The sequence below is a fragment of the Branchiostoma floridae genome, chromosome 6, assembly GCF_000003815.2.
Source record: "Branchiostoma floridae strain S238N-H82 chromosome 6, Bfl_VNyyK, whole genome shotgun sequence".
Classification (NCBI taxonomy): Eukaryota; Metazoa; Chordata; class Leptocardii; order Amphioxiformes; family Branchiostomatidae; genus Branchiostoma; species Branchiostoma floridae.
Window position 1 is genome coordinate 7,244,225 of NC_049984.1, and position 22,687 is coordinate 7,266,911.

Sequence of the window (22,687 nt, forward strand, 5' to 3'; positions counted from 1 at the left end):
GTCCTGCTGTGAACAAAGTTTCCATGGTCGCGTCAACGAGTTGTCGTTGGGGCAATGAATAATAGAATAATGACGGGCTGAAAATTGTGTTTTAGCTAAGGCGATCTTTGCGCATTGCAAGTTGTTGTGCACCGACGTCAGAGAGTGCAAGTTAGGACCAGAAAAGTACATGTCCGTAAGCAATATATGTTTTTCCCCGGTACCTACAATGGACTGATGTTAATCAATGTATTCCTAAGTTAAGACGCATAATGAACTATTATCTCGTTCGAGATTGTGCAACTCTCTCTTAATGACTACATTTGGATCCATTGTACGGCAGGTATCAAACGTCCGAGGAGCTTTTATGCTGTGGTTATAGCAAAGGTCCAGGCGTTATGACACCATATATACAGAGGAACAGGTGGGTCATTAACCCTATTATCATATAGCCTACCCACACTGACCCATTTAAGAGTAGAGTAGAGTAGAGTAGAGTTTCCAGATGAGTAGGAGCGACAAATTCTTTTCTAAAACATACATCTTTTATTCAGTACATACATTTGAACAGTGAATTTGAACAACATAAAACTTGTACGTGAAATGTATTTCTGTTCCAAGGCTTAAAATAAGAACAAAGTCGATTCATTATGTTACAAACTGTTGCACGCTCCGTATTTCTCCACTCGCCCATTCTCCAGTTTGTCGAGTTCGTTCGTATCAGGCGCTAAATCTCTGCCGGCGTTCCTGAAGCATTCCGGGATCCCTGTGCTTCACAGCTCTTGAGAATCTCGTTCACTACGAACCCAGACACGACGTCTCCGAAGAAAGGTAGCATTTTGGTCCTCCAGCGCCATGACCGCTACTCAATGGCGGACCGTGGTGTTATTGTCGTCAGAACTTGAATGGGCGGGGGTGCAAATAATTTTATTTTCCATTTGCAGTTTAAATTGGACATGACTTGAAATAGATTTTATTGTCTTAAATATTATAGGTAATTCAATGTTGTTTTAAGACAGCAAATGTATTCTTTGAACAAAGAAACACGCACTACCGATGTTAATAGAGGGAGCCATCCCCCCTGCCATGCCTGTACTTATTCCCCTATCTTGGCAGATGGACGATTCCTGGATACCTCATTCTGATTGGCCAGCGTCATGTTTGTCTGTCCTCCTGATTGGTTTAAACTTTCAAAAGTTTTATCTCATATGTGATAATCAAAAATTTAATGCATGGCTGTTACGGCGTCATAACCAGCATGAAATGGGGCCTTCTGATTGGCCCACGTCCCCTGGCTATATGATAATACATAATATTCCTTTTTGTCCTCCCAAGATGCTAGCCTCTCCTTTAAATTCTGAACTGGTTGTACACGCTGACATAGATAACGATAAAGATGAGGAACGCCGTTGGATAGACAACCCTTGCAACCCGTTCGACCGCTTCAGCATAGTATCGACCTGAGCGTTGTCTCTTGGCGTTAGCTTGCTGCCTGGAGTCAGAAGCATCAGGTTGTTGCCCTGAGTCGGTGGCACTAGGTTGCTGCTTTACGTCAGTATTATTTGGTTGCTGCCTAGCTTCAGTAGACTTTGATTCATTTGTGGAAGTTGAAGACGTTGGCTTCTGGGCCTTCTGCAAAAAGCGAGACAAAGTTACATCGTGAATAACCGCCTATCACTGGGTGATTTATAATTGCCGCTCTGCTTCCAATGCAATCTAGACATTGTAATGTCGAATTATTCCGCTAGGGCGACCTGCCGACAAGGCTCATGGAAAATCAATGTTAAATAACTGGCATCAGTTGGTTGTGCATCACAGTATCATATAATTTTACATATTGCCGAAATATCAAACGTTGAGTTGTATGGTATTTGAACAAAGTATTACAACAGTTACTGCATTTAGCACATGTCTACATCCGGATGCTTCTTGAATATTGTGTGACGCAAAAACATACCATACGGCCTTTGCCAAATTGATCTTGATATGCACATGACCATGCACAACAATATTCCACTTGATTACCTTGATGTGTCTCCACCTCTTTATGTAGCTGACGACAGCATATTCAACCAGAGCCAAGAAGACGAAGATCTGACACATGGAAACCCAGACATCGATAGCCCGGATGTAAGACACTTCTGGTATTCGGGAAGTTTGGGCGCTCTGAAAAAACAGAGAGTAAACAGAAAATAGCACAATTACTGTCAGACCTGTACAAATAATCACCTCCATATAAGAACCACCTGGCTGATGTGACCACTTTATGGTGGTACATATGATTTTTTCTATTGACTCAGGCAAGAAGAATCCTGCATTAATGATTACCTGTCCACATAGGCCGGATTTTGCTCTACTGCATTATCCTTTAACATCAACAAGAAATGGTTTATTTCGCTGTCATCTAGCTGTTGAAAGAGCGGCTACTATAGTTTTATCGAACAGATACGAGGGCCGGTGCAGACTTCCAATCACCTTTGACCCGTTGTTTACGCCTCTCTTAAAAAAAGTGACGTGTAACGTTACTAATCAACCTAGTCCTGAGATGTCCTGAAGAAGACCCGAGGACTGGTTGAAATTAAAGTTCAGTGGGTGTCAATTTTTTGTTTCGAAGAAAAATTTGATTTTCACGGTATTATGGATGCCAATGCCATGTCATGTGTCAGATCACCTGTGTGATCATCGTCAGCACCGTGGTGACACCAAGAGACACTCTGGCAGGAGGGGAATCCATGTCCAACCAGAAGTTGATCCACGCCATGAAGACGATGAAGAAGGATGGCATGTAGGTCTGCAGTAGGTGGTATCTCAGGCGGCGGACCAGGGTGAACCGTATTTCACCGGTAGTGAAGACATGCATATTGGTCTCTATAGTATGGCAACAAAGCACAATCTGTAACCGAAGCTATGAATATTCATGTTCATTCAAGAAGAATTTCTAATATCCAAATTTTACTTAATGTAGAGCATTCTTTCATTCAGTATTCAGTCCTAGTCAATGACAAAATGATGTATTTTTTCGATTTTGTGAAATGATACATGAACGTAGTTCAAGACCATGTCCCATTTTCAATGTATTTCAAATAGGTTTTTAACTTTTTTTGATGCAACATCAGTTCTCATAATTCTACTATCCCACAGTTTTACATTATGGACCCTTGCCATGACCTCAAGGAAAAGCGGCCTACAGACCGATTTGGGGTTATCATTAATTAATAAAAGTTCAAACAAGTAAACAGATTAAGCATAGATAAGGCTGCTTACTGTTGAATTTCGTTATTTCACAGTCCTCTGCGATACCGGTACTGCAGTCAGCGTAATAATGGTCACACTGGTAGCATCTTTCTTCAGACTGGGGACAGGGCCTGAAGCATTCCTCTGCATCGTTGAAATAACATGTCTCCGACTGGTAGATGCAGCGAACATCTGAGACAATCCAAAATGATAGTTATGTAAGTGAAGAGGTGCATTTGTATTCGATCGCAAGAAGCAAAAAACTGGGGGAAATAACGTGTTATATCAACTATCGAAAACTCTTCAGACTTTTTTCTACTTCATTACTGCCATGCTTTCGATTTCTGGGCACATACCTGAAAGAAGAATAGCTCTTGTTTTACATTTGCCCGGTACTTACAGTAAACGTCTGTAGGGATAATGGCTAAATATATATTCAACACACTTTACAACACTATTTCTGCAAGTAAATAGTCATCATCATCCTCATTACCCCAGAGTCTATGGTCATTCATAGAATATTCCACGACAAAGGACACTCAAGTAAAGATGAGTAGAATTTTGACAACGGTCCACTTCACCTTCATAGATGTGGGAGTTGGTGTAGGCAAGCATCTCCAACTTCTCCAGGCGGAGCTGTGAGTGCACTCCGGGCATTCGTAAGATGGCTGCCGATTTGGCAGATCCAGTATCGAAGTTCGATGGAACACCCCAATGAAACCGGTAGTTGCCGCTTACTAACACAGGGTCAAGGCAAGAACGCAGTGTGTATGAGAATGCCATATTAGCACGGTTGGAAATACAGAAACCTTCCAAAATATACTCCCCTTCATCAAACATGTCATCAAAATTGTTTCATTTTGCCTTTCATGAATCAATACATGTAACTTTATATTGACTAAATCGTAGTTCTCACCTAAATTTATGAACAAGCTGCAGGTCTGAGTGTCCATCGGATACGCATGTAGATCCATGAGGCAGTGTACCGTAGCACGAACTCTGAGGAAACACAGATTTGAATACACAGCATTGTTCTTTCTTTTTTTCTTCATATTCTAAGTCCATCATTAAAATGCATACAATAACGGTATAATGATCCGTGGTACATGAATAGCTTTTTAAAGAGTCATTTCTTGCATGTCTATGTCAACATCTAAAGATTTTTCTCTTTGATTAATTATTCTTGCATGTCTATCCTAACATCTAAATCGAAAACTTCGTCATTTTCTACTTATTCTGCTTTCTTTAATAGCTATTGTTAAATAGCTATTGTTAAGTATTCAAAGTTGGGCCTAGAGCAGAGTATTGAAATCAATAACAAATATTATTTTTGTTACTATCAAATATTATTTTTGTAATTAACTATAGATATCAGCTGTATCAGAGACAATTTTTTGATGATGACATAAGATACAAACATTAACATTGTACTTTGCGTTACCAGCATACTAACTAAATTGGATGTGTAGTTATATTTCAGATATTTCTTCTTATGCTACAATTTCATCCCTGTGATTTCCAATGAAATGTTTTTATATGTACTAGTAAGTATCTTTAATTCATGATTTACTGATCGATCTGATACTGAAATGTAGTATAGTTTGTTCCATTGCCTTTAATTATGCCAGTAGTTTATCAGTGGAAGTGGCTTCATCTGAAATATCTCGTAGAGAGTAGAATGAGCATGGTTGTTGAATCCAAGGTTGTTGAGTGCTCTAATTGCCCTAGCTGACTAGTGGAGATTCAAAGTACTGAGAAAATCCCTAGAGGCTCGAGCTCGGCTAGTACTTGATAAAGTGGCGGAACGTCATAAAGTGGCTGTACTTGGTAAAGTGCGTCAAGAAAGCAAACCACAGAGGCAGATATCATTTCCACATGACTTCCCTTTAATGCTTACTGCGCAACAGGTTACAAATACGCAAAACAACACGACGTAATCATATGTGCAATAAGGATCACATCTGAGAGCTACTTGTTGCGAGCTTTCTTTCTAATTGATATGTTTTGTGATGTGTCATTAAGGACAGCAGCATTTCACTCGTATCTGATGTTCTACGTTGTATTGTGTTGTTGCAATTCAAATAAAGGCAACGTTAAATCACATTGTACACAAACCTGGAACACTCTTATCAGTAAGGTCTTGTCATGGTCATGCAAAGCATTGATATAAAAACATTCAGTTGCAGTTTCACATATAAATAGCCTTTAAACACCATACCTAGCTGTGGCATATAATTTAGATTATGTACATTCTTTCCGCAGCATAATTCTTTAATTTCATTATTACCTTGTCATTTCTACACTTTCACATTATTTTACAGAGACTTGTTCTATACGTCTTACTGCTGTATCTATATCAACCACGGACATTGATAACCGACACAATTACTTGAGCATTGATTGCAGCATACATAGAAGCTTATGTAAGACCCCAAAAACTCAATACATTCGTTTGCATGTGTTTATCATAACATAGATAAACTTCTAGCTCTTAATTTCACCGCTAACCTGTCGTCGAAACAGATGTTAACCTTACAATGATAGGATTATCTGATCAGTAGCTAGCAGCCTGTACCGTGCAACGTGAGATCGTTCCTAGACTGACGATTCTCCTCGTTTGCACTTGCCGACGCGGTACTTCCCCTCCAGCGGATGGCACTCGGAGCCGCCGTGGCAGGGGCACAGGAAGCTGTTGCGCGGGCGCAAGAGGAGAGGGAAGGATGGAGAGTTGACCTTGCAGATTTGACCCTCCTTTCGGAGGCTCTTGCACACGCGGATGGGCATCTTGACGTTCCACTGCGCGCAGCAGGAGATGTCGTCTCCGTCGGCGTCAATGCAGTCTGCGTCAGTCTGGCAGAACTGGGAACAACAAGTGCGGAAGACGTTTTACAAACGAGCACTCGGCGTTCGGAGCGCCCTGATTTTTATCAAGGTACGAAAACCTATCGAGGCCTTGCTCTCTAAAGGCGAAAGATTACTCAACGAGTTTCAAAGATTAAGAACGAATTTTCGTACGTTTTGTGTATTTTGTTGTCTTCTAAGTCATACTTTTACGTATGAAGGAATATCTAGAATATACAAAATCGGCGTATATAACACAACAGTCCCGCAGTAAACGAACCCCGCAGTGCCGCACAGGTGCCCCAAGGGCAGTGAGATACCACCTCAAACTACCGATGGATGCGGAAATACAAGATACTCCTTTCTACATTATCCTTCTCCATATCCTTCTGCTAATGAAGTTGCTACCTGGTGAGGACTTATGCATGTATGGCTATTCAACGTAAATAACGCTTATCTAAATGACAGTTGGGATTGTGCTATGGCCATTTCTCATTACTTTCATTGATTTTTCAACAACAGTTACTCTTAAAAATGTTTCAGCAACCGTTGATTGGAACTAAAATATCTATCTCCATAACGCTACATGATTTAAAGAAAGTACCAATACTAGCGTCTGAAAACATTTGTCAATTCTTTTCGTCAAAATATGTACAGATATCAAAACCTTAATTCTACCAAAAATGGTTGAGAGTGTTCCATGGATGCATCTAGAGTAGTTAAAGATGACGTGGCTTACCCCTGTAATAGGCATCATGCCTGACGCAAACAGGCAGCAGCAGGAGGCGATGAGGAGGATCTGCAGCAGGCTCATGGTGGCGGGTTCTTCTGGCTCGGCGGAGTTGACGTCGGTTTGATGATCAGAATGCGGTGTAGAAACCTCCGCTGGTTCGGTCCCTTTTATTCTCAAAATCTTCACATCAGAAAAAAAACCTTCTTGCACTTGAAAACTTGTCCGACAGCCAAGTAGACTACTTAACAGAGCTCAATGGTTACTCTCCCTTTCAACAAGTTCTGAGGACCATCCAAATCTCATAACGTGTTAACGTACCTCAAAAAACGGGTACTGGAGGATGCTTGATTCAACTGAAAGTGTCCATGATATCCATACATTATAAAAGTTATTACTTTTGATGGCTTTAGATGACTTTTCAGAACATTCTGAATTCGTGATTGTGGAATAAAAGGCATCGAAACATAAAATAGCTATAACACTCAAACACACTGGCTGAAGTTATTTCAAAATGAAGAGGAAAGGTGCTACATCAGCACATTCTGGAATGTAGATGAGTAGTAAATATTATTTCCGACAAAAGGGCAGACACACAAAATCTGATCGCTAGTTTTGTATGCTCATGAGGATCAGTGGACGAGGTGATATGAGTATGATGTATATTTGCTTCCTTACATAGTATGATCAGGTTGGTGAATATATTTACTCTGGCTTCGTAACGTCACAACTAATGATTGAGTATCCATGGGGAAAGAGGCCGACAGGCCACAAAACCGTTTTCGAATTATTCAAATATTTTGGAGGAAAAAAAAACTCGAAAAAACGCACCCTATAACATGTGCGGGCGGGAGCACCTATTACACAGAGTAAGTGTCCGGGACCTAAGGTACTTTTGGTGTCTCTAGCCGCAATATTTTTGGTCGAGGCCACCTGAGAATAACGCTTCAGAATTGCGTGGCGTCGCGTTTGTCTAGTTGTATTGATTGAAGTATGTTCTTCAGCGTTGAAATTACCCTCACACGAAAAGACATCCAAGCCTAGACTCCACGTCTACAAAATAGAGTGTTGTGGGGATCCTTGGGGAGCAAATGCGTGGCTACGTGAGTACATTACTTGTTTGAAGATCTCTTGTGTACTGTATTTATTTGTGGCACGCGGACGGCAGCGTGGGAGCTTCAAATTTGTTATCTATCTACGTGTAGAGGTTTGCAGACGTCATTCTCTTTATTTGTCTTCCATTTCGTACTTGAAAAGTTTCCGATGATTACGCTTAACTATAAGTGCAAGTGTTTTCATAGTACAATATGACTTGTACATCATTCTCTCCCTGCCGTAGCTATGTAGTTGTATGTATGTGTGGTGTTCATAGAATTTGTCTTGGGTTAATTAGTTGACCATGTTTTCGTACATTAGATAATAATGATTTTACGTTCTTAGTGGCATATTCCGACACATAAATGAAGACATTGGCACACCTTGCCAAACTTTGCCTTGAAATATACGTATGGCAATTTATCATATTCATTTTAATCTCATTTGTGTGTGGTAGGTTTAAACAAACTACGGACACAGTGGTATGCGTTTTCTGTACCTGTAGCTGCTGTTCAAGTTCAAAAAGATTTGGAAAAAAGACTTACTCGTGTCGAACGATGACCTGCCCTGCAGGAGTGAGCAGGATGGGTCGTAACTGGACCTCGTCAACTTCTGCCAGTGACATCATCAGCACCGGCGGCTTCCAGATCTTGACTTCCTCCGACAGAAACTCCAACTCTTCTGTGAGGTTGGCCAACCGATGGTCTTCCCACTCACACAGACGGAAAAACTGCATTTCAAAGGTCTGTGGAATAGATAGACAATGGTGCAAATAAGAATCTCCTTTTGTTAATGATGAGAGAATGAACACCGTTGTCTCTTTAACTTTAAGTTTTGGGCAATGGGGAACGTTAGCACCTCTATTTCTACAGACAAGCATTGTCATCACTTTCCAAAATCATGGTTTCTTTAACATTTGAAACTCCAACACTACCAGTCAGGGTCTTTACACGCTGCCTATGACTTAGCTACTAGTATTTGACCAGCCAGTGAGGTGATACTAAGCTCAGAATTGATAGCATAACTGGTTGTTGGTAATCGTCTTCATCACCCAAATCCAATGACTGATGAAAGAATAGTGAAGCTAAACATGTAACTGTATCATATGCATGTCAAACATTAGTGGAAAAAAACTGAATCTACGCGCCGTGGCATGCAAAATATGCGTTTATGGTACATATACTCTCAACCAAACTCGCTTGTGAAGGATAGGTCATAAGACTCATATTCCCATGATACTAGTCACAGCATTTTGTTCAATCACTTTTTTTCTGCATAAATGATGTTAAGCTTATATGAATCTGATTGATGTTTTCGCTTTACCATGGTTTTCTCAGAGAACCCTCCCAGACTCTGAATGAAGATTGCACATCGGACATCCACCATGGACTTTCCTGGGGAAAGACAGACACATCTTTGATCGGGTTTGCAGTAAAACTTGTCTGTACCTTAATCTATTAAAGTGACATCACAAATGTGCTAGTAAATTATACAGATTCGACTAAGCCTAATGCACTTCTCTTTTTGTAAGCCTGAACTGAAACAAGCATAATCTGTGTACAAATCTTTAAATATTCGTACAGCGACGCACTAATGTAAATGTGTATTCCAGTGCGTTATGTTCCCTGGTGCCTCTCAATATTCCTGATCTACTTTCCATCAAATTAATCTTAAGTTCAATCTAAAGATGATTTTAGAGAGTTTCCTGTATTACGATTATGTAATTGCCTGTTGACAATCCACGAAGAGCTGCCATATGAGATCACAATGTGTCTTTCAATATCACTTCAAAAAGTGTTCGGTGATGCCATTTCTGTCACCAAATGTAATTCAGCTCTAAACTTGTAAAAGAAGCACACCTATAACGTTATATATATAGCATGATAGGGCTGAATAATGAGTACACTGCACTTGTACCTGTAGAACTGTTTTACTGTCATTTCCCTGAGGGCATCTGGAAATATTTTCTGGAAAGATTATATTGACGGCGGGATGTATGTTCTATTAGATACCATACTGTAATTCTTCACCTCTTTGTTTAGGGATCCTTCTGTCATTATAACCATTGGGCAATTGGAAGTTCATTTCGTCATTTTCGTATGTGGCGTCCAGTTCTCTGAAAAGAAGCACCAATGACTTGATATTAATAGTTATGTATAAAAGACATAGTTTATAAAATTTGATAGCTTGATATAATGACAATGGGACAGTACCATTCAGTAATAAAATAAACTTACGCATGTTCCGTTAGGTTCAGTATGGCGTATGAGGATGGGTCATGCCTTGGAAAGGGGGTGGGATTTTGCAGAGATGGGTTGTGGAAGGGAGGGGCGCAACGGACAACAAGAAAAACTGTGGAAGACAATGACAGCCCCTCCACAGTCCTAAATATTGGCATGCGACAATGGTGATGATTTGCTTGGCCTGTAACGCTAACACCAAACAGGTATGTTTACTATGTTGACATGAAATCCAGCTGCTGCTATTTCTACGCTGTTTTCATTGTACTCGGGCGACATGTACTTATGGATGACGATAAATGTTTAATAAGATCTTCTCATACACTGAGCTGTGATTGGAATTCTTACCTCATTCTTACCTATTATGAAAGCATCATATGTTTGTTAATCACAGCCAAATACGACTATAAAGATAAAACGATATGCTATAGATTTACAACTCACTCATTGGCACCGCACGTAACAAACAGAGTTGTAGCGACTATGGCGACGTAGGTCCATGTGTTCATCTTGGTGGTTATCATGTACAGTGATTTGATGGCCGCAGTATATTTTTAGTACGCGAGTGACAAGGAGTGTGATATCTTTAGCCATCATGCCTACGTACCACACGTATCAAGTTCGGTAGTGTCTAGGGTATGGCATATGGGGGTGGGGGTGGGGGATAAATATGTTATTACCTCAATGAGAAATGGAGGGTATTTTGTCGTCAGTGTTCGTATATGCGTACTTCCGTACGATACTTGCTATCACTATGAATCAAGAAGGCTACTTGGATGGGTTGTCTTGACATTTGGTATGCCCGTAGGACTTGATAAGACATTGGAATGATTAGATTTTGGGCCATCTAGTGGCTTATTATGGTACAGTAGCACAACTTCCGCTTTATATATATCGTTTTCTAGACTTGCTGTGGTCGCGATTTTCAAGTATTGGATAGCCCTTCCGCTCCAAAAGACACATGTTTGGGCCCTTTGGCATATTACTCTGGAATGTTCTTTTTTTTTGCAAAAATTATCGCAGGATTAATCTCAGAAAGGAATGGAGGGTTTTCATATTGTTTCTTTTTTTTTTTTTTTTTTTTTGGTATGCTGGTAGCTTAAACAGCTATGCAACGTTACATTCTGAAGCGCAAATTTGCAAAGTAGGACAACGCTTGCATATCCAAAGAGGAATTCGGAAAAAAAACTAGGCTTCTATATATACTTGTAAGATTGTTCATTGCAGTTTCTGATGGTATTCGGGATATGTATGAAACTAAGCGACCTTAGAAACATAACGTTATATCGAGGACAGGTATTAAAAAGGCATGATTCCATCAACATTTATTTTATCTGACTTTTGATATTCTGAGAGACTTCAAAAAGTCCTTATCAAGTTCATGAACATTTCTTTTAGTTGCTTGAAGTAGGATTTATGATCAAGCAAGAATATGTAGTTCAAAAGTGTTATTAAAGTGTTATTTTATTTTTGTATGCACCCCGCTGTCCTGGTTTGCAGTATAGATGTAAACTGCTAGATGGCGCTTTCGACATCTAGAGCAAGGGATGCTGGGAAAAATTCCTCTTTGTGATGCCGTTCAAAATGGCGGCGCCAAATGCAATTTTATCGACTTGATGTACGAATTCGTCGTTGTGCGTCCTCATATTACGCGACATGCCGCCCTAACGAAGATATTTTACTCAGTATTGTGGACACTGCTGTTTATGACACAGACATGGACCACGTATTTGTTGTGTAAGTGTTATTTATTGTTATCCAAGTTGCCCCCCTCCCAAATATCATGTTGTTGACATTATCAACATAATTTGTTGTGTTATTAAGATCGTGATATTTGGCGTATTACAACCTCAATTGAAGCCATTGTAAGAGGGGGGTCTCTCCAGAATTACGGTCAAAGTAACGATGTTTTCTCTGGGTAAAACTTGAAAGTTGAAATGTAGCGTTGTCATGTTATCAATAAAGTTTCCAAAACTACGCCCAGAATGCAAATAGTGATACAGGTGTGTAACGTTATAAATTGTAGTCTAGGAGTAATATATATATATATAGTAACACTAGTCACAGGTGCACGGGCACACTTATCTCATAGGCCCTGTCAGAAGTTGGTGGGGTCACATGGTCTTTTAGTGACGTGTGAAGCGCGTGCCGAGTGCATGCCCTCAGTCGTCGTTTGTCGCAAAATCGCACTTCGGGTACCTTCCGCATCCGTCGGAACTTGCCATCGGAACTTTCCGGTCTCACTCGGGTTCTTCGGGTCACACACGGAACACCGACCCGGGCGCTTCAGCACGGGCGATCCGACAACAATACCTTGGCCTACCGCCGAGGGGCAGACCGCACTCTCGGACCTCTCTCTCATTTAACCAAAGTGGTGTCGACGTGCGGTTTTCGGCATCATATTCGTAACTAATCTACCTATCCGGGATCTTACTGTGATTTTGGACACCACTTCAGATTTTTTTTCTATATCATCTCAAAGTTGGGACATACAAACATGGCAAATGTACCTTCAATGTGACCTTCTTTCAGCGAATTTTCCAGAAACCACACCGACTGACAAAGATGGCGCCTTCTTTTTACGCCCCTCTAAGGTTCCCACATGAAAAACAATTGACAGCGCATGTTTGGACATGTTTAAGAGGCAAAGTTTCGCAGAAATTTTGAATCGGCAAATCGAGCCGCCATTTTCCCAAGTGCCGCACATGAGGCGTTTTGTCGTAAATGGACCAGACCAAATTCTGACAGGTGTGTGCCCGTGAGGTGTTAAACATGTAAATGTCAAAATGTTGCGTTGTTAACCACAACATTGTTATTGTGTCCTACAAAGCCAATAAAATGATGTCAATGATGCTTGATGGAATCAGTTTGATATGATTAGCAGATGCGACTAGCCTTGGGAAGATGTATTTTACTTGTAATAAAATTGTCATTGTCTTCCTGCCACGTCGAGGAAACCTATATTATCAATAATGTTGTTTTTTTTTCCGGGGCACGAAGCACCATTTTCCTCTTTTTTTTTTTGCACGTCCGTGGCTTCTCTGTAGTCTGGCCTACTGCGTCGGGGGGTTACTAGTTAAGTCATCTTCAAAAACCCCTAACTAAGTACTCCGCAACACGACCTGTCACGAACATTTCTCATGTAGTTTACACACCCGGGCCACCATTTTGAATAGCATCCAGAGATGTTTGTTACCAGTTGGTAGTGATTGTGAACGCCCCGGTTTTGACCGAAACGGTACTGGACATGACCGACAATACTTCGGAAGATTCCCGGGAGCGCTACCGACTTGTACTGAACATTTCCGGACTCAATTCAACATGGTGGCCCAGGTGTTTGAACATTGAGAAATGTTTGTAACAGGTCGTGTTGTGGTACTGGAAGTATGAACCTAGGCAGTTTCCTTTGATTCGAATTTATGTTGTTACTTTGTTGTATCAAGCTACCTACAGAAGTACCGTGCTCACACTAGAGGTTATAGAGTCATACATCTAGAGTGGTATTACGCTTAACTTCATCAAACTTAACCTATTATATAATTGCCCATTCTTCCAGCACCAGGATGCACCTGTGAAAGTTCCCATGATGCACCTGAGTCTGGAGGTCCTGGCATCAGCCTCCATCAAGAGGAAGAAGCCCTGGCCTCAGCTGACATGGGTGGGAAAGGTATGGACAAAGTTATCATAAACTGTCTTTACTTGTAGCCTGGTATAATGTTTTGACCTTTAGAGTACGTTGGGGCAATGTCCTTTCTGGCAACTTTACTGCCACTAACGGAGTGCCACAAGGTAGCCTGATATCTCCTTTTCTGTTCAACGTCTATGTCTCTGACCTGAGTGTTGAGCTAAATTGCTCTGGTGTTGGTTGCTACATCGGAAATGTCATTGTGAACCATCTGTTATACGCTGATGACATATGTATTATCTGCCCATCTGTTAAAGGTCTGCAAAAGCTAATGTCTTTATGTGAACGTTTTGGCTCTGAAAACCATATAGTGTTCAGCAGAAGCAAGAGCCAATGTGTATATTTTCCATGTGGTAGATTCAAATTGCACGGACCGCCTCCTTCAGTCACCCTTTATGGCACGGAATTGCAGTACGTTACATCTGTGAATTATCTGGGTAACCAGATTACCTCTGACCTGTCTGATGATGAGTCAATTCGTTATCATGTCAGAGGGTTCTATACCAAAGCCAATTCCTTGATACGAAAATTCCGATTCGCCTCTCCTGGAGTGAAACGCGTCCTTTTTGATGCATATTGTTCCTCGATATATTGCGTTCAGCTATGGTGTCAGTATAACTTGGGTACGATTCGCAGGCTACGCGTAGCCTATAACAATGCTCTTAGGATTGTGTTAGGTTATCGAACGAGAGATAGTGCCAGCCAAATGTTTGTGACACATGGGATTGATACTTTTGTAGCTAGAAGGAGAAAACTAACGCATGCATTTGTACAACGCATCGCCACATCTACAAACAACATTATCTCCCGGCTATACCACTCAGATGCCTTCTTGCATAGCAAATTCTGGACACACTATGTGAATCTTGTTTTCAAAAGCCCAGGCTAATTTAACTTTTTTAATGTACCGTATTGTACATAAAGTGTATGTGTATTGTTGTATTGTATGTTTTTATGTGATATGGGCCAAGAGCCTGCAATAAAGTTGAAATTGAAATTGAATTTATGTTATTGTTGTGGGTTCTTTGACATGCTCGAGGTGTGGGGGTGACCCTGCCTTGAATATGGGACCCTCAAGCCAATGCAGTCAGGACTAACATTGTAACAATTAAGAACATTTATGCCTTGTAAAACCTTATGTGGTGTTGGTATTTTCCTCACTGTTCATGTTTGTGAACATTTGACCCCATTTATAAAGACTCCCATTGTATTCGCCCCCAACATTGTTCAGGAGAAGGAGAGCCTGTTGCTGATGGACCATCGCCGTCTGAGTCTTCTCTATCTGCCATCCGGGAAAACCAAGAGGAAAATCACCAAAGTCAGCAAGATGCTTCCCAACACCTTAGCTATGAACACTTCTCGCAATGGTGAGTCCAATTTCAGCAATAACTGTCTTCTGAATGATGCATGTTTTTTTCTTTATTATAGGGTCATTGCTTCAATGTAACAGAAACACTGATAACAGGATCATTGTTTTAAGTATATAACTTAAAAGTGTGTTTAAACTACAAATCATGGAGTATAAAGAAAAAATGGCGTAATGAAAATATATTTTGGAAACCTCAACTTTTCAGTTTACAAAGTACAAGTACCGGTACACCATAGCACGATAAATTATGGCCCATTTGTAATGATCTATATATGGGTGTTTTCTAGGGTTTTTAGCTTTCCATAATCTTTTGCAGGTTCTTATCTAGTAGGCCTACTGGCAACAGGAGAAGTGTTTGTGTGGCACAAGGACACAGATCTACTGAGAACAACTGCCCCCCTTCCCAACATAGAGGACAGTTCATCACAAACAAGTGAGCATTGTCTATGTCTTAATGTTTCTCTCACAAAATTTGCTCTTGTTTTACTATATGTAAAGATTAGTTGGTATTTATGTGTCACCTCATGCTTTTTGTCTAATTTTGTTGTCTGTTTTTGTTCATTCAAGACTCAAGAAGACACCTTGTCTACATCTCCAATGAGGGAGGAAAGGTCCTTGTTGTTTGTAAGGATGGAAAGGTGCATGTCTGGCAGAAGGATGGTCATTCCTCCCCCTCAGCTTCCCCTCAGAAGGCTACAGGAAAGATAACAGAGCTGTCAGGCAGGTGGTATGAAGTCGGGGGAGGAAAGACCCAACTTCCTGGGGTGGATTGTAAGGAGGTGGCTGTCGATGCTGTGTTCTTCCAGGATCAGGTAGGGACATGTTCCTATTCCTAATTTCCTTTGTCATTCAGTACCAGGGACAGTTATGACAGTGTCAATGTCATTCAGTACCAGGGACAGCTATGACATTGTTGATGTCATTCAGTACCAGGGACAGTTATGACAGTGTCAATGTCATTCAGTACCAGGGACAGCTATGACAGTGTTGATGTCATTCAGTACCAGGGACAGTTATGACAGTGTCAATGTCATTCAGTACCAGGGGCAGCTATGACAGTGTCAATGTCATTCAGTACCAGGGACAGCTATGACAGTGTTGATGTCATTCATTACCAGGGACAGTTATGACAGTGTCGATGTCATTCAGTACCAGAGACAGCTATGACAGTGTCAATGTCATTTAGTACCAGGGACAGCTATGTCAGTGTCAATGTCATTCAGTACCAGGGACAGCTATGACAGTGTCGATGTCATTTAGTACCAGGGACAGCTATGACAGTGTCGATGTCATTCAGTACCAGGGACAGCTATGACAGTGTCAATGTCATTTAGTACCAGGGACAGCTATGACAGTGTCAATGTCATTTAGTACCAGGGACAGCTATGACAGTGTCAGTGTGAATGTCATTCAGTACTGGAGACAGCTATGACAGTGTAAATGTCATTCAGTACCAAGGGCAGTGTTGTCATTTTGAATGACATTTTGTCACGTGAGTACCAAAGACCTTGCACGTTTAACAGAAAGAAAAAGCATTCATACTACAAGCTTAAGAGAATGTGATTATTTTATCTTTACCTTTACCTTTGCGTGTTTACTATAGGTCCAAGGCAACTGTTGCACATGTTCTTTTGTGTTCAACAATGAGAGAACCTTTACTGTGTCAACTGCCCTTCTTCACTGGCACGAGAGAGCTGATTCATTTGCTTATGGGTAAGTTGATTTAAATCACCTTTTGTTTACATGACGTCTCTTTGCACTATATTTTTACCACGCTATTTTTCTATATTTTGTAAAGTTACCTGGTTTAAGAAATAAGAGTTAGAAGAATGATACGTGTAATATTTCTGTATCTGGAAATAGGCATGATTTCTTTCTCCTCTCAGGCCTGTGCCATTTTCAGTGACATGGAAGGTTGCCCAGCGCCCTCTAGCTGCTGCAGTATCAGACAGCGCAATGATCAGGTCCAGAGGTGCATATCTGACCTGTTACACGAATGATGGACAGGTGCTGGCTGTGGCATGTAACCAATGGCAGCCAAACGACACAAAGGTACTGTTGAAATATAGACATCTGAATATAGATTATGCCAAAGTGATCTTTAGCTTTATTACACAATATGGTGAAAATTGAACCTGGATACAATTTTTCCTAACCATGTCTACCTTGTCCCTCCAACGACTAGCAGTTCTAGAGACTAGGTAGGTAGGATAACTAGACCCATGTATAATATTTCAGCAGGTTTGTAAATGAATTCAGCATACATGTACTTTCCTCTGGTACAACCTTATTTTTTCTGTACCGACATTTCAACAGCTGCGGTGATGAATGCAGCAGAGCAGCTGCCAAAATATCAGCAGAGAAGAAATAAGGGCGTGTACCAAAGAGAGCCATGTTGAAATGATAACGAGATGCTTTTAAGATAAAACATTGGAACTTGTGTTTTAGGTGATGTTCGTGTCTGTGTTCACATCGACTGCTGTTGAAGCCAACATGAGAAGCTGTGGAGCCAAAACATGTGACCTTCCTCCAAAGATACTCAGGTACTTGTATGCTTACTCTTGGTTTGCACTTATAAAAAAAAAAGATAACGTTGTATTTTATATTATGACAACGGACTTCCCAATAGGGCCAATGAATTTTTGAAAACTTGTCCAGCCTGTTTATATTCAAACGAGAAACACTTTTCAAAGCTTCATCTAAAAGACATCTCCAATGGCCATCTGTAGATTGAAGATGTGGTATTGCAAGCTAGCTAGAAGTATAGTAAAACAATGTCAAGGACATCTTGAAACTCTTCTTTCTCTTTCTTTTCTATTTCTGTAAGAACCTACTGGATCTGTGGGATGAGGTGGACGTGTGATGACCTGTTACTGGTCTGCATCACCAAGCGAGGGTCAGTGGTCATCCTGACCCGGCTGGGAGAGCCTGTCACACTGACCACTCACGGCTGCTCAGTTGAGATGGGACCTTGCCTGTACCTGCCTCTGCATCCTCTCATTATGTACAGGTAACTATTCATTATGCCCCCCTCACATGTAGCGAAAATCCATCGGACGACGAGTCTGCGAGCTCTAAATTACGAGGAGGCATGACCCTGATGCCGACAAAGAAATGGCGGAGTTCCCCCCTTCCCGTCAGGGTCATGCCTCCTCGTAATTTAGAGCTCGCAGACCCGTCGTCCGATCAATTTTCGCTACATGTGAGGGGTATTAGAGTGTTTTTTATAACACCTCTGGGCCAGAGCCTACAAGTCTAGAAATACCTTTTTCTCCTGTACTGTTGCTAGTAACTTTCAAAATTACCTGTTCTAGACAAAGCTTTCCTAGCCTGCACCACTCTTTCTTATTGTATAGGTAATGTTTTTGTTTTGGCAAAGTTTGTAGGAGTACCGTTTTATTTGCAGTATTCGTGAAAGGTACCTGTAAGGCATTTTTGGGCCACTACAATCACTGTCAATACATGTAGACCTCAGATAGAAATACTTGCACAGCTCCAAATTTACCTGAACTTTCCTGCATATGCAGGTGCTATTTCAAACCCTTCTTTTGACGATCAGCATTTCAATATGCTATAACCGATATGATTTGCAACACAGCTGTAACTATACATTAATTGTAACTTTCTGTACTGTTGTCTCGCTCTATCCCAGCCCAGGTCAGGAAAACATCCACCCATCCAAGCTAGCCTCCCAATCCCCTCCTCCCTCCACCTCAGAAATTGACCCTCTGAAACAGCGCTTTTCTGTCGCCACCCATCCCCGCCTTCCCATCATCCTCTGCTCCGACGGGTACATGGTGACTGTGATGCAGCTGCCGAGTGACCTCACGACCCCAAACGTCTTGAAGATGCTCTGTGTGGAGGCTAACCAGGTGCTCTCAAGTCTTGGCGTTCAGCCGAAGTTAGGATCCACCCTGACAAGGGTGTTCAATCAGGGCGGTGTCAGTGACAAGGTAAAGGGTGGAAAACAGTGGAGAAAAGCTGCAGCTGGACTAAAGATGTCCAACACAAACAGGGCAGAAGAGACAAACAGTTTCACAGGCACGAAGAGTTCAACTATAAAGAAAGGAGGGCTGCCGAGGTACACTTTTGAAGAGCCAACTGACAGCGGTGACCTAAGCCAATCAGAGAGTGACGTATCCACCATTGGAGCGAATGTGAGTAAAGCAGGACTAGCAAGTGGGGATGAGGGCAAGATATTCTTTGGAGACCACGATTTGGTGAACGATACTGTAGTACGCCCTGAGAAAGCAAAAATGCCTTCAGAACTAGCGGAAAGTGTGTCCACCACCCTACTCTGTGCATGGGGACTAAGTCTGTCCTACAGTGGTCAGTGGACTTGGGAGCTAGAGGTCATCACCAGGCACATAGCAGACTGTCTGGTCAAGCTGGTCAGCTGTCTCCTGCAAGCCGAGGAAGTGAGAGAAGAGAAGAAGAAGAGAGGAAAGACAAGGAAGGAACATTCAGGACTTTTGAAGGCACTAGTGCTGTTCAGATATGCCCTGAATATGACCAACTGGGATTCAGTTCACCAACACTGTTTACCTTGTGCAGTCAGACTGGTTGATGGGGTCACGGGTCAGCTGCTTGGAAGGGTCAGAGGTCATGACAGGCAGGTCAGAGGTCAGCTTGAAGCCCTGGCAGGATGTCAGCATCTGCTGAGGTTTGCAGAAGAGAGGTTGAACAGGGCTTACATGTGGGATTCTGGGATTGGTGGAAACCTGGCACATGGAAGGTAGATCATCATTCTAGTATAAAGCTGCTTGTTTTCATGGCAACATAACTGCAATTATTTATATGGAAAGATTCAGTGCCAGTATTATAATGTGTTTACTGTTTCATTTTTCAACAGTGGCTCAGAAAGACTTCCGGATGCAGGCTGTATCCAAGGCAAACCTGGCCAAAAGTATGATATGTTTTCATTGTAAATTGCATCATCCCTAACAGCTTTTATATATGCTGGTCAAGTGTACGTATTACTTTGGCAAATATTACATACACTTAAGTAAAGTACAATTACTGTCGGTCTTTCTGTTTCTTTGCCCCAGGTTAGCCAAAAGCTGGAAGCTGCTGTACAACCTGACAGTGAAGCAGTACCTCTCACTGAAGACAGGGGGCTCTGCTAAACCATCAGAACGAAGGGCAACACTGAGCCTGTTAGGCCAACTCCAGCACCAGCTACAAACACTGGGCTGTGGTATAGCAAGAACCAAGAAGGCCAGGCCAGATCCAAGTATGCATCTTGTTGTTCATATAATCTTTTTAATTGACTTTTTTACTTGCAGTTGAAGATTGCTCTGATTGTTCATTGTTGAACAATTGTTATCTGTTTAGCAATAAAAACAATAAACTTAAAACTGAAGTTTAATCTCATTTTGATAATGGCTTTCTTAACTATAAATACTGTTTCAATCTCAGTTAGGATGTGAAAATTCTGTGCTTCATTTGCATAAGAGCGCACGATAACAGGTTTAGATTTTAGCATCCTTTTACTCTAAGTTATTATTTCACATTTACCATTCAAAACTATGCACTGTTTTGACTGATACATGTATTTGTGTTTTTCTTAGCCAATCAGATTCTCCTTATCGGGGACACCACACAAGCCCTGCACCAATGGGAGGACAAACTGAAGTCCCTGCAAGACAAACCAGAAACTCCACACTCAGTTGCCATGGAAACCATGACCCTCCTGTCCATCCTGTACACCCACCTGCTACAGTACAACCTGGGTGCTGCCCTCCTATTGGTCCAATCCTTGATTGACAGCTGGGATGGGGAGAGCTCCACCAATCAGGGGCCATCAAAGCATTCCTCCTACCTGGCAGTTGAAGGGGGAGGAGATTTCGAAGGCCATGATGAGGGTTTGGGTGTGTTGAGAAAGGCGTCGAGACCTGTGGTGCGAACGTTAGCCAGGTTTATGGCAGCGTATTTCAGCAACAGACAGCTGTTTGTGTACCCGCCACATGCAGCCCAGCCATTGCCACCTGTTCACCTGAAAGTGCAAACAGGTGTGTGTTTTTTATTCCTTGGATTTAACAATTTTATTGTGAAATCAACTGGCAGAATTACAATACAGACTATCCACAACTGGGTTCTGTTGATTTTTTCTGTGACAAAAAAACTGTACAAAACTAGAAGACAGTGTTTTCAAATCAAACAATAACTTGTAACAGTAAGAAAATACAACTTCAACATTGCATCTTTTGTTGGTTAAGCTTCAAGAGCTGTTGTCATTAGATGTTATTCTTCCTATTCATCTAGCTAGTCTTTCTAAGGCTTGGCTGTATTTCCTAGGCCCCCGTGCAACCCCCCTTCACCACACGGAGGTGGCCTCTGCAGTCAGAAGACAGAGCCTGTCTGATGTGTGGACTGCAAACTTCACCATGGAGCTCCTGCTGTTGTGTGGACAGGCACCAGAGGCCGTGTGGTTAGCCAACCAACTTGGAGACTGGAAGGGGGCCTTCATGCTGGCTGTATCTTACCTGGACTACTTAAAGACAATCCCAGTAACTGCCAAGTAAGTAATATTTCTACTATCTGAAATTTATTTTACGATGAATTTTTCTCAGTGAAGGTAAAGAAGTCAGCCTCAACTGAGGTGAAGTATGATGCTTTTTTAAGTAACTAGTAGTGCAATGAGCTACGGCTTGCATTTTTGCCAAGCTTACTGCGTCACATATATATTCCTCTCGATAAGTGTATTGAGTTCTTTTATGTGAAAAGATTCAATGCTTCAGGCATTGCTCCCTCACACTGGGATGTCATCTTTATGTCCCCCTTTGAAAGGACAATGTGTGCCCCTTTGGAAGGAGAATGTTACTCTTGTTGTCGTCCAATTGTCTCCAAACCTGGGCACTAATTCAGGTCGCTGGCCACACAGAACTTAAATCAAATATTGCAAATGGCACAATGCACAGACCTCTACAATGCGGACACAGCCTCTCAAATTCAGACTCCTCTCCTGTTCTCTGAATCTGTGATTGTTGCCAATGACATCTTTTGTTCCGTATTTTTACTTCCCCAGACTTAACCAGTCCCTACAGCTGCCAGAGAGTCTCCATCCTCTGGCACTGCTGCAGGGCAGGCTCATGTCATTCCTGTCCAGTTCACCAGGGGGCGCTGACAACTCCCATGCTGCAATAGAGGGGACATTGCATACTCTCAAGAGAACTGCTTCCACTGGTAAAGAAAAAACATCACGATATTTAAGATCCTTTAATAAAAGGTGTCTTGTATTCAGAATCACAAGGGGATGCAAATGCAATATCTATCAGATATTAATTTGGTTGTAACACTACATGAGGATGGGACTAGGTAAAGGTAAAGTAAGGTAATATGATGTAGTGTTTGTATATGAGTGTCATACGTGGTTTACTTCACCTTTTTTTTTCTAAGAAACACATCTCATGTCCCTTGCAAACATAGTCATATTAATTTGTATCTATACATTACCAAATACATGTATTTCTTTTATAGCATTGTCATAATGCTTACTTACTTTACTTTGGTTG

At 41.5% G+C, this 22,687-nt stretch overlaps 3 protein-coding genes across 3 annotated transcripts in view; 1 reads left to right on the forward strand and 2 right to left on the reverse strand.

Moving 5' to 3' along the window:
• The window catches only part of LOC118418605 (glycine receptor subunit alpha-2-like), a 10,931-nt gene extending 258 nt beyond the window's left edge, over positions 1 to 10,673 (reverse strand). The window contains exons 1-10 of the mRNA XM_035824603.1: positions 10,564 to 10,673; positions 9,910 to 9,995; positions 9,203 to 9,273; positions 8,425 to 8,624; positions 4,130 to 4,212; positions 3,795 to 3,950; positions 3,244 to 3,405; positions 2,651 to 2,847; positions 2,005 to 2,145; positions 1,283 to 1,611 (exon numbers count right to left, since the gene is read on the reverse strand). Coding sequence (XP_035680496.1) covers positions 1,330 to 1,611; positions 2,005 to 2,145; positions 2,651 to 2,847; positions 3,244 to 3,405; positions 3,795 to 3,950; positions 4,130 to 4,212; positions 8,425 to 8,624; positions 9,203 to 9,273; positions 9,910 to 9,995; positions 10,564 to 10,643 — 1,458 coding nt within the window. The 5' untranslated portion in view covers positions 10,644 to 10,673 and the 3' untranslated portion in view covers positions 1,283 to 1,329. The remainder of the gene's footprint in view (positions 1 to 1,282; positions 1,612 to 2,004; positions 2,146 to 2,650; positions 2,848 to 3,243; positions 3,406 to 3,794; positions 3,951 to 4,129; positions 4,213 to 8,424; positions 8,625 to 9,202; positions 9,274 to 9,909; positions 9,996 to 10,563) is intronic.
• LOC118418606 lies at positions 4,868 to 8,418 on the reverse strand. The gene is made up of 2 exons (XM_035824604.1): positions 6,794 to 8,418; positions 4,868 to 6,072 (listed from the first exon to the last, which is right to left on the reverse strand). The coding sequence occupies exons 1-2, from the start codon at positions 6,866 to 6,868 to the stop codon at positions 5,809 to 5,811; spliced, it is 339 nt and encodes a 112-aa protein (XP_035680497.1). The 5' UTR covers positions 6,869 to 8,418; the 3' UTR covers positions 4,868 to 5,808.
• Positions 10,674 to 11,667: 994 nt separating the features above from the next.
• Positions 11,668 to 22,663, forward strand: LOC118417574 (ciliogenesis and planar polarity effector 1-like). Its single transcript, XM_035823167.1, has 16 exons — positions 11,668 to 11,856; positions 13,676 to 13,786; positions 15,036 to 15,171; positions 15,490 to 15,606; positions 15,741 to 15,985; positions 16,777 to 16,886; positions 17,060 to 17,225; positions 17,622 to 17,716; positions 18,001 to 18,183; positions 18,826 to 19,908; positions 20,026 to 20,079; positions 20,222 to 20,406; positions 20,744 to 21,184; positions 21,471 to 21,693; positions 22,201 to 22,358; positions 22,653 to 22,663. The coding sequence occupies exons 2-16, from the start codon at positions 13,703 to 13,705 to the stop codon at positions 22,661 to 22,663; spliced, it is 3,291 nt and encodes a 1,096-aa protein (XP_035679060.1). The 5' UTR covers positions 11,668 to 11,856; positions 13,676 to 13,702.
• The last annotated feature ends 24 nt before the right edge of the window (positions 22,664 to 22,687 follow it).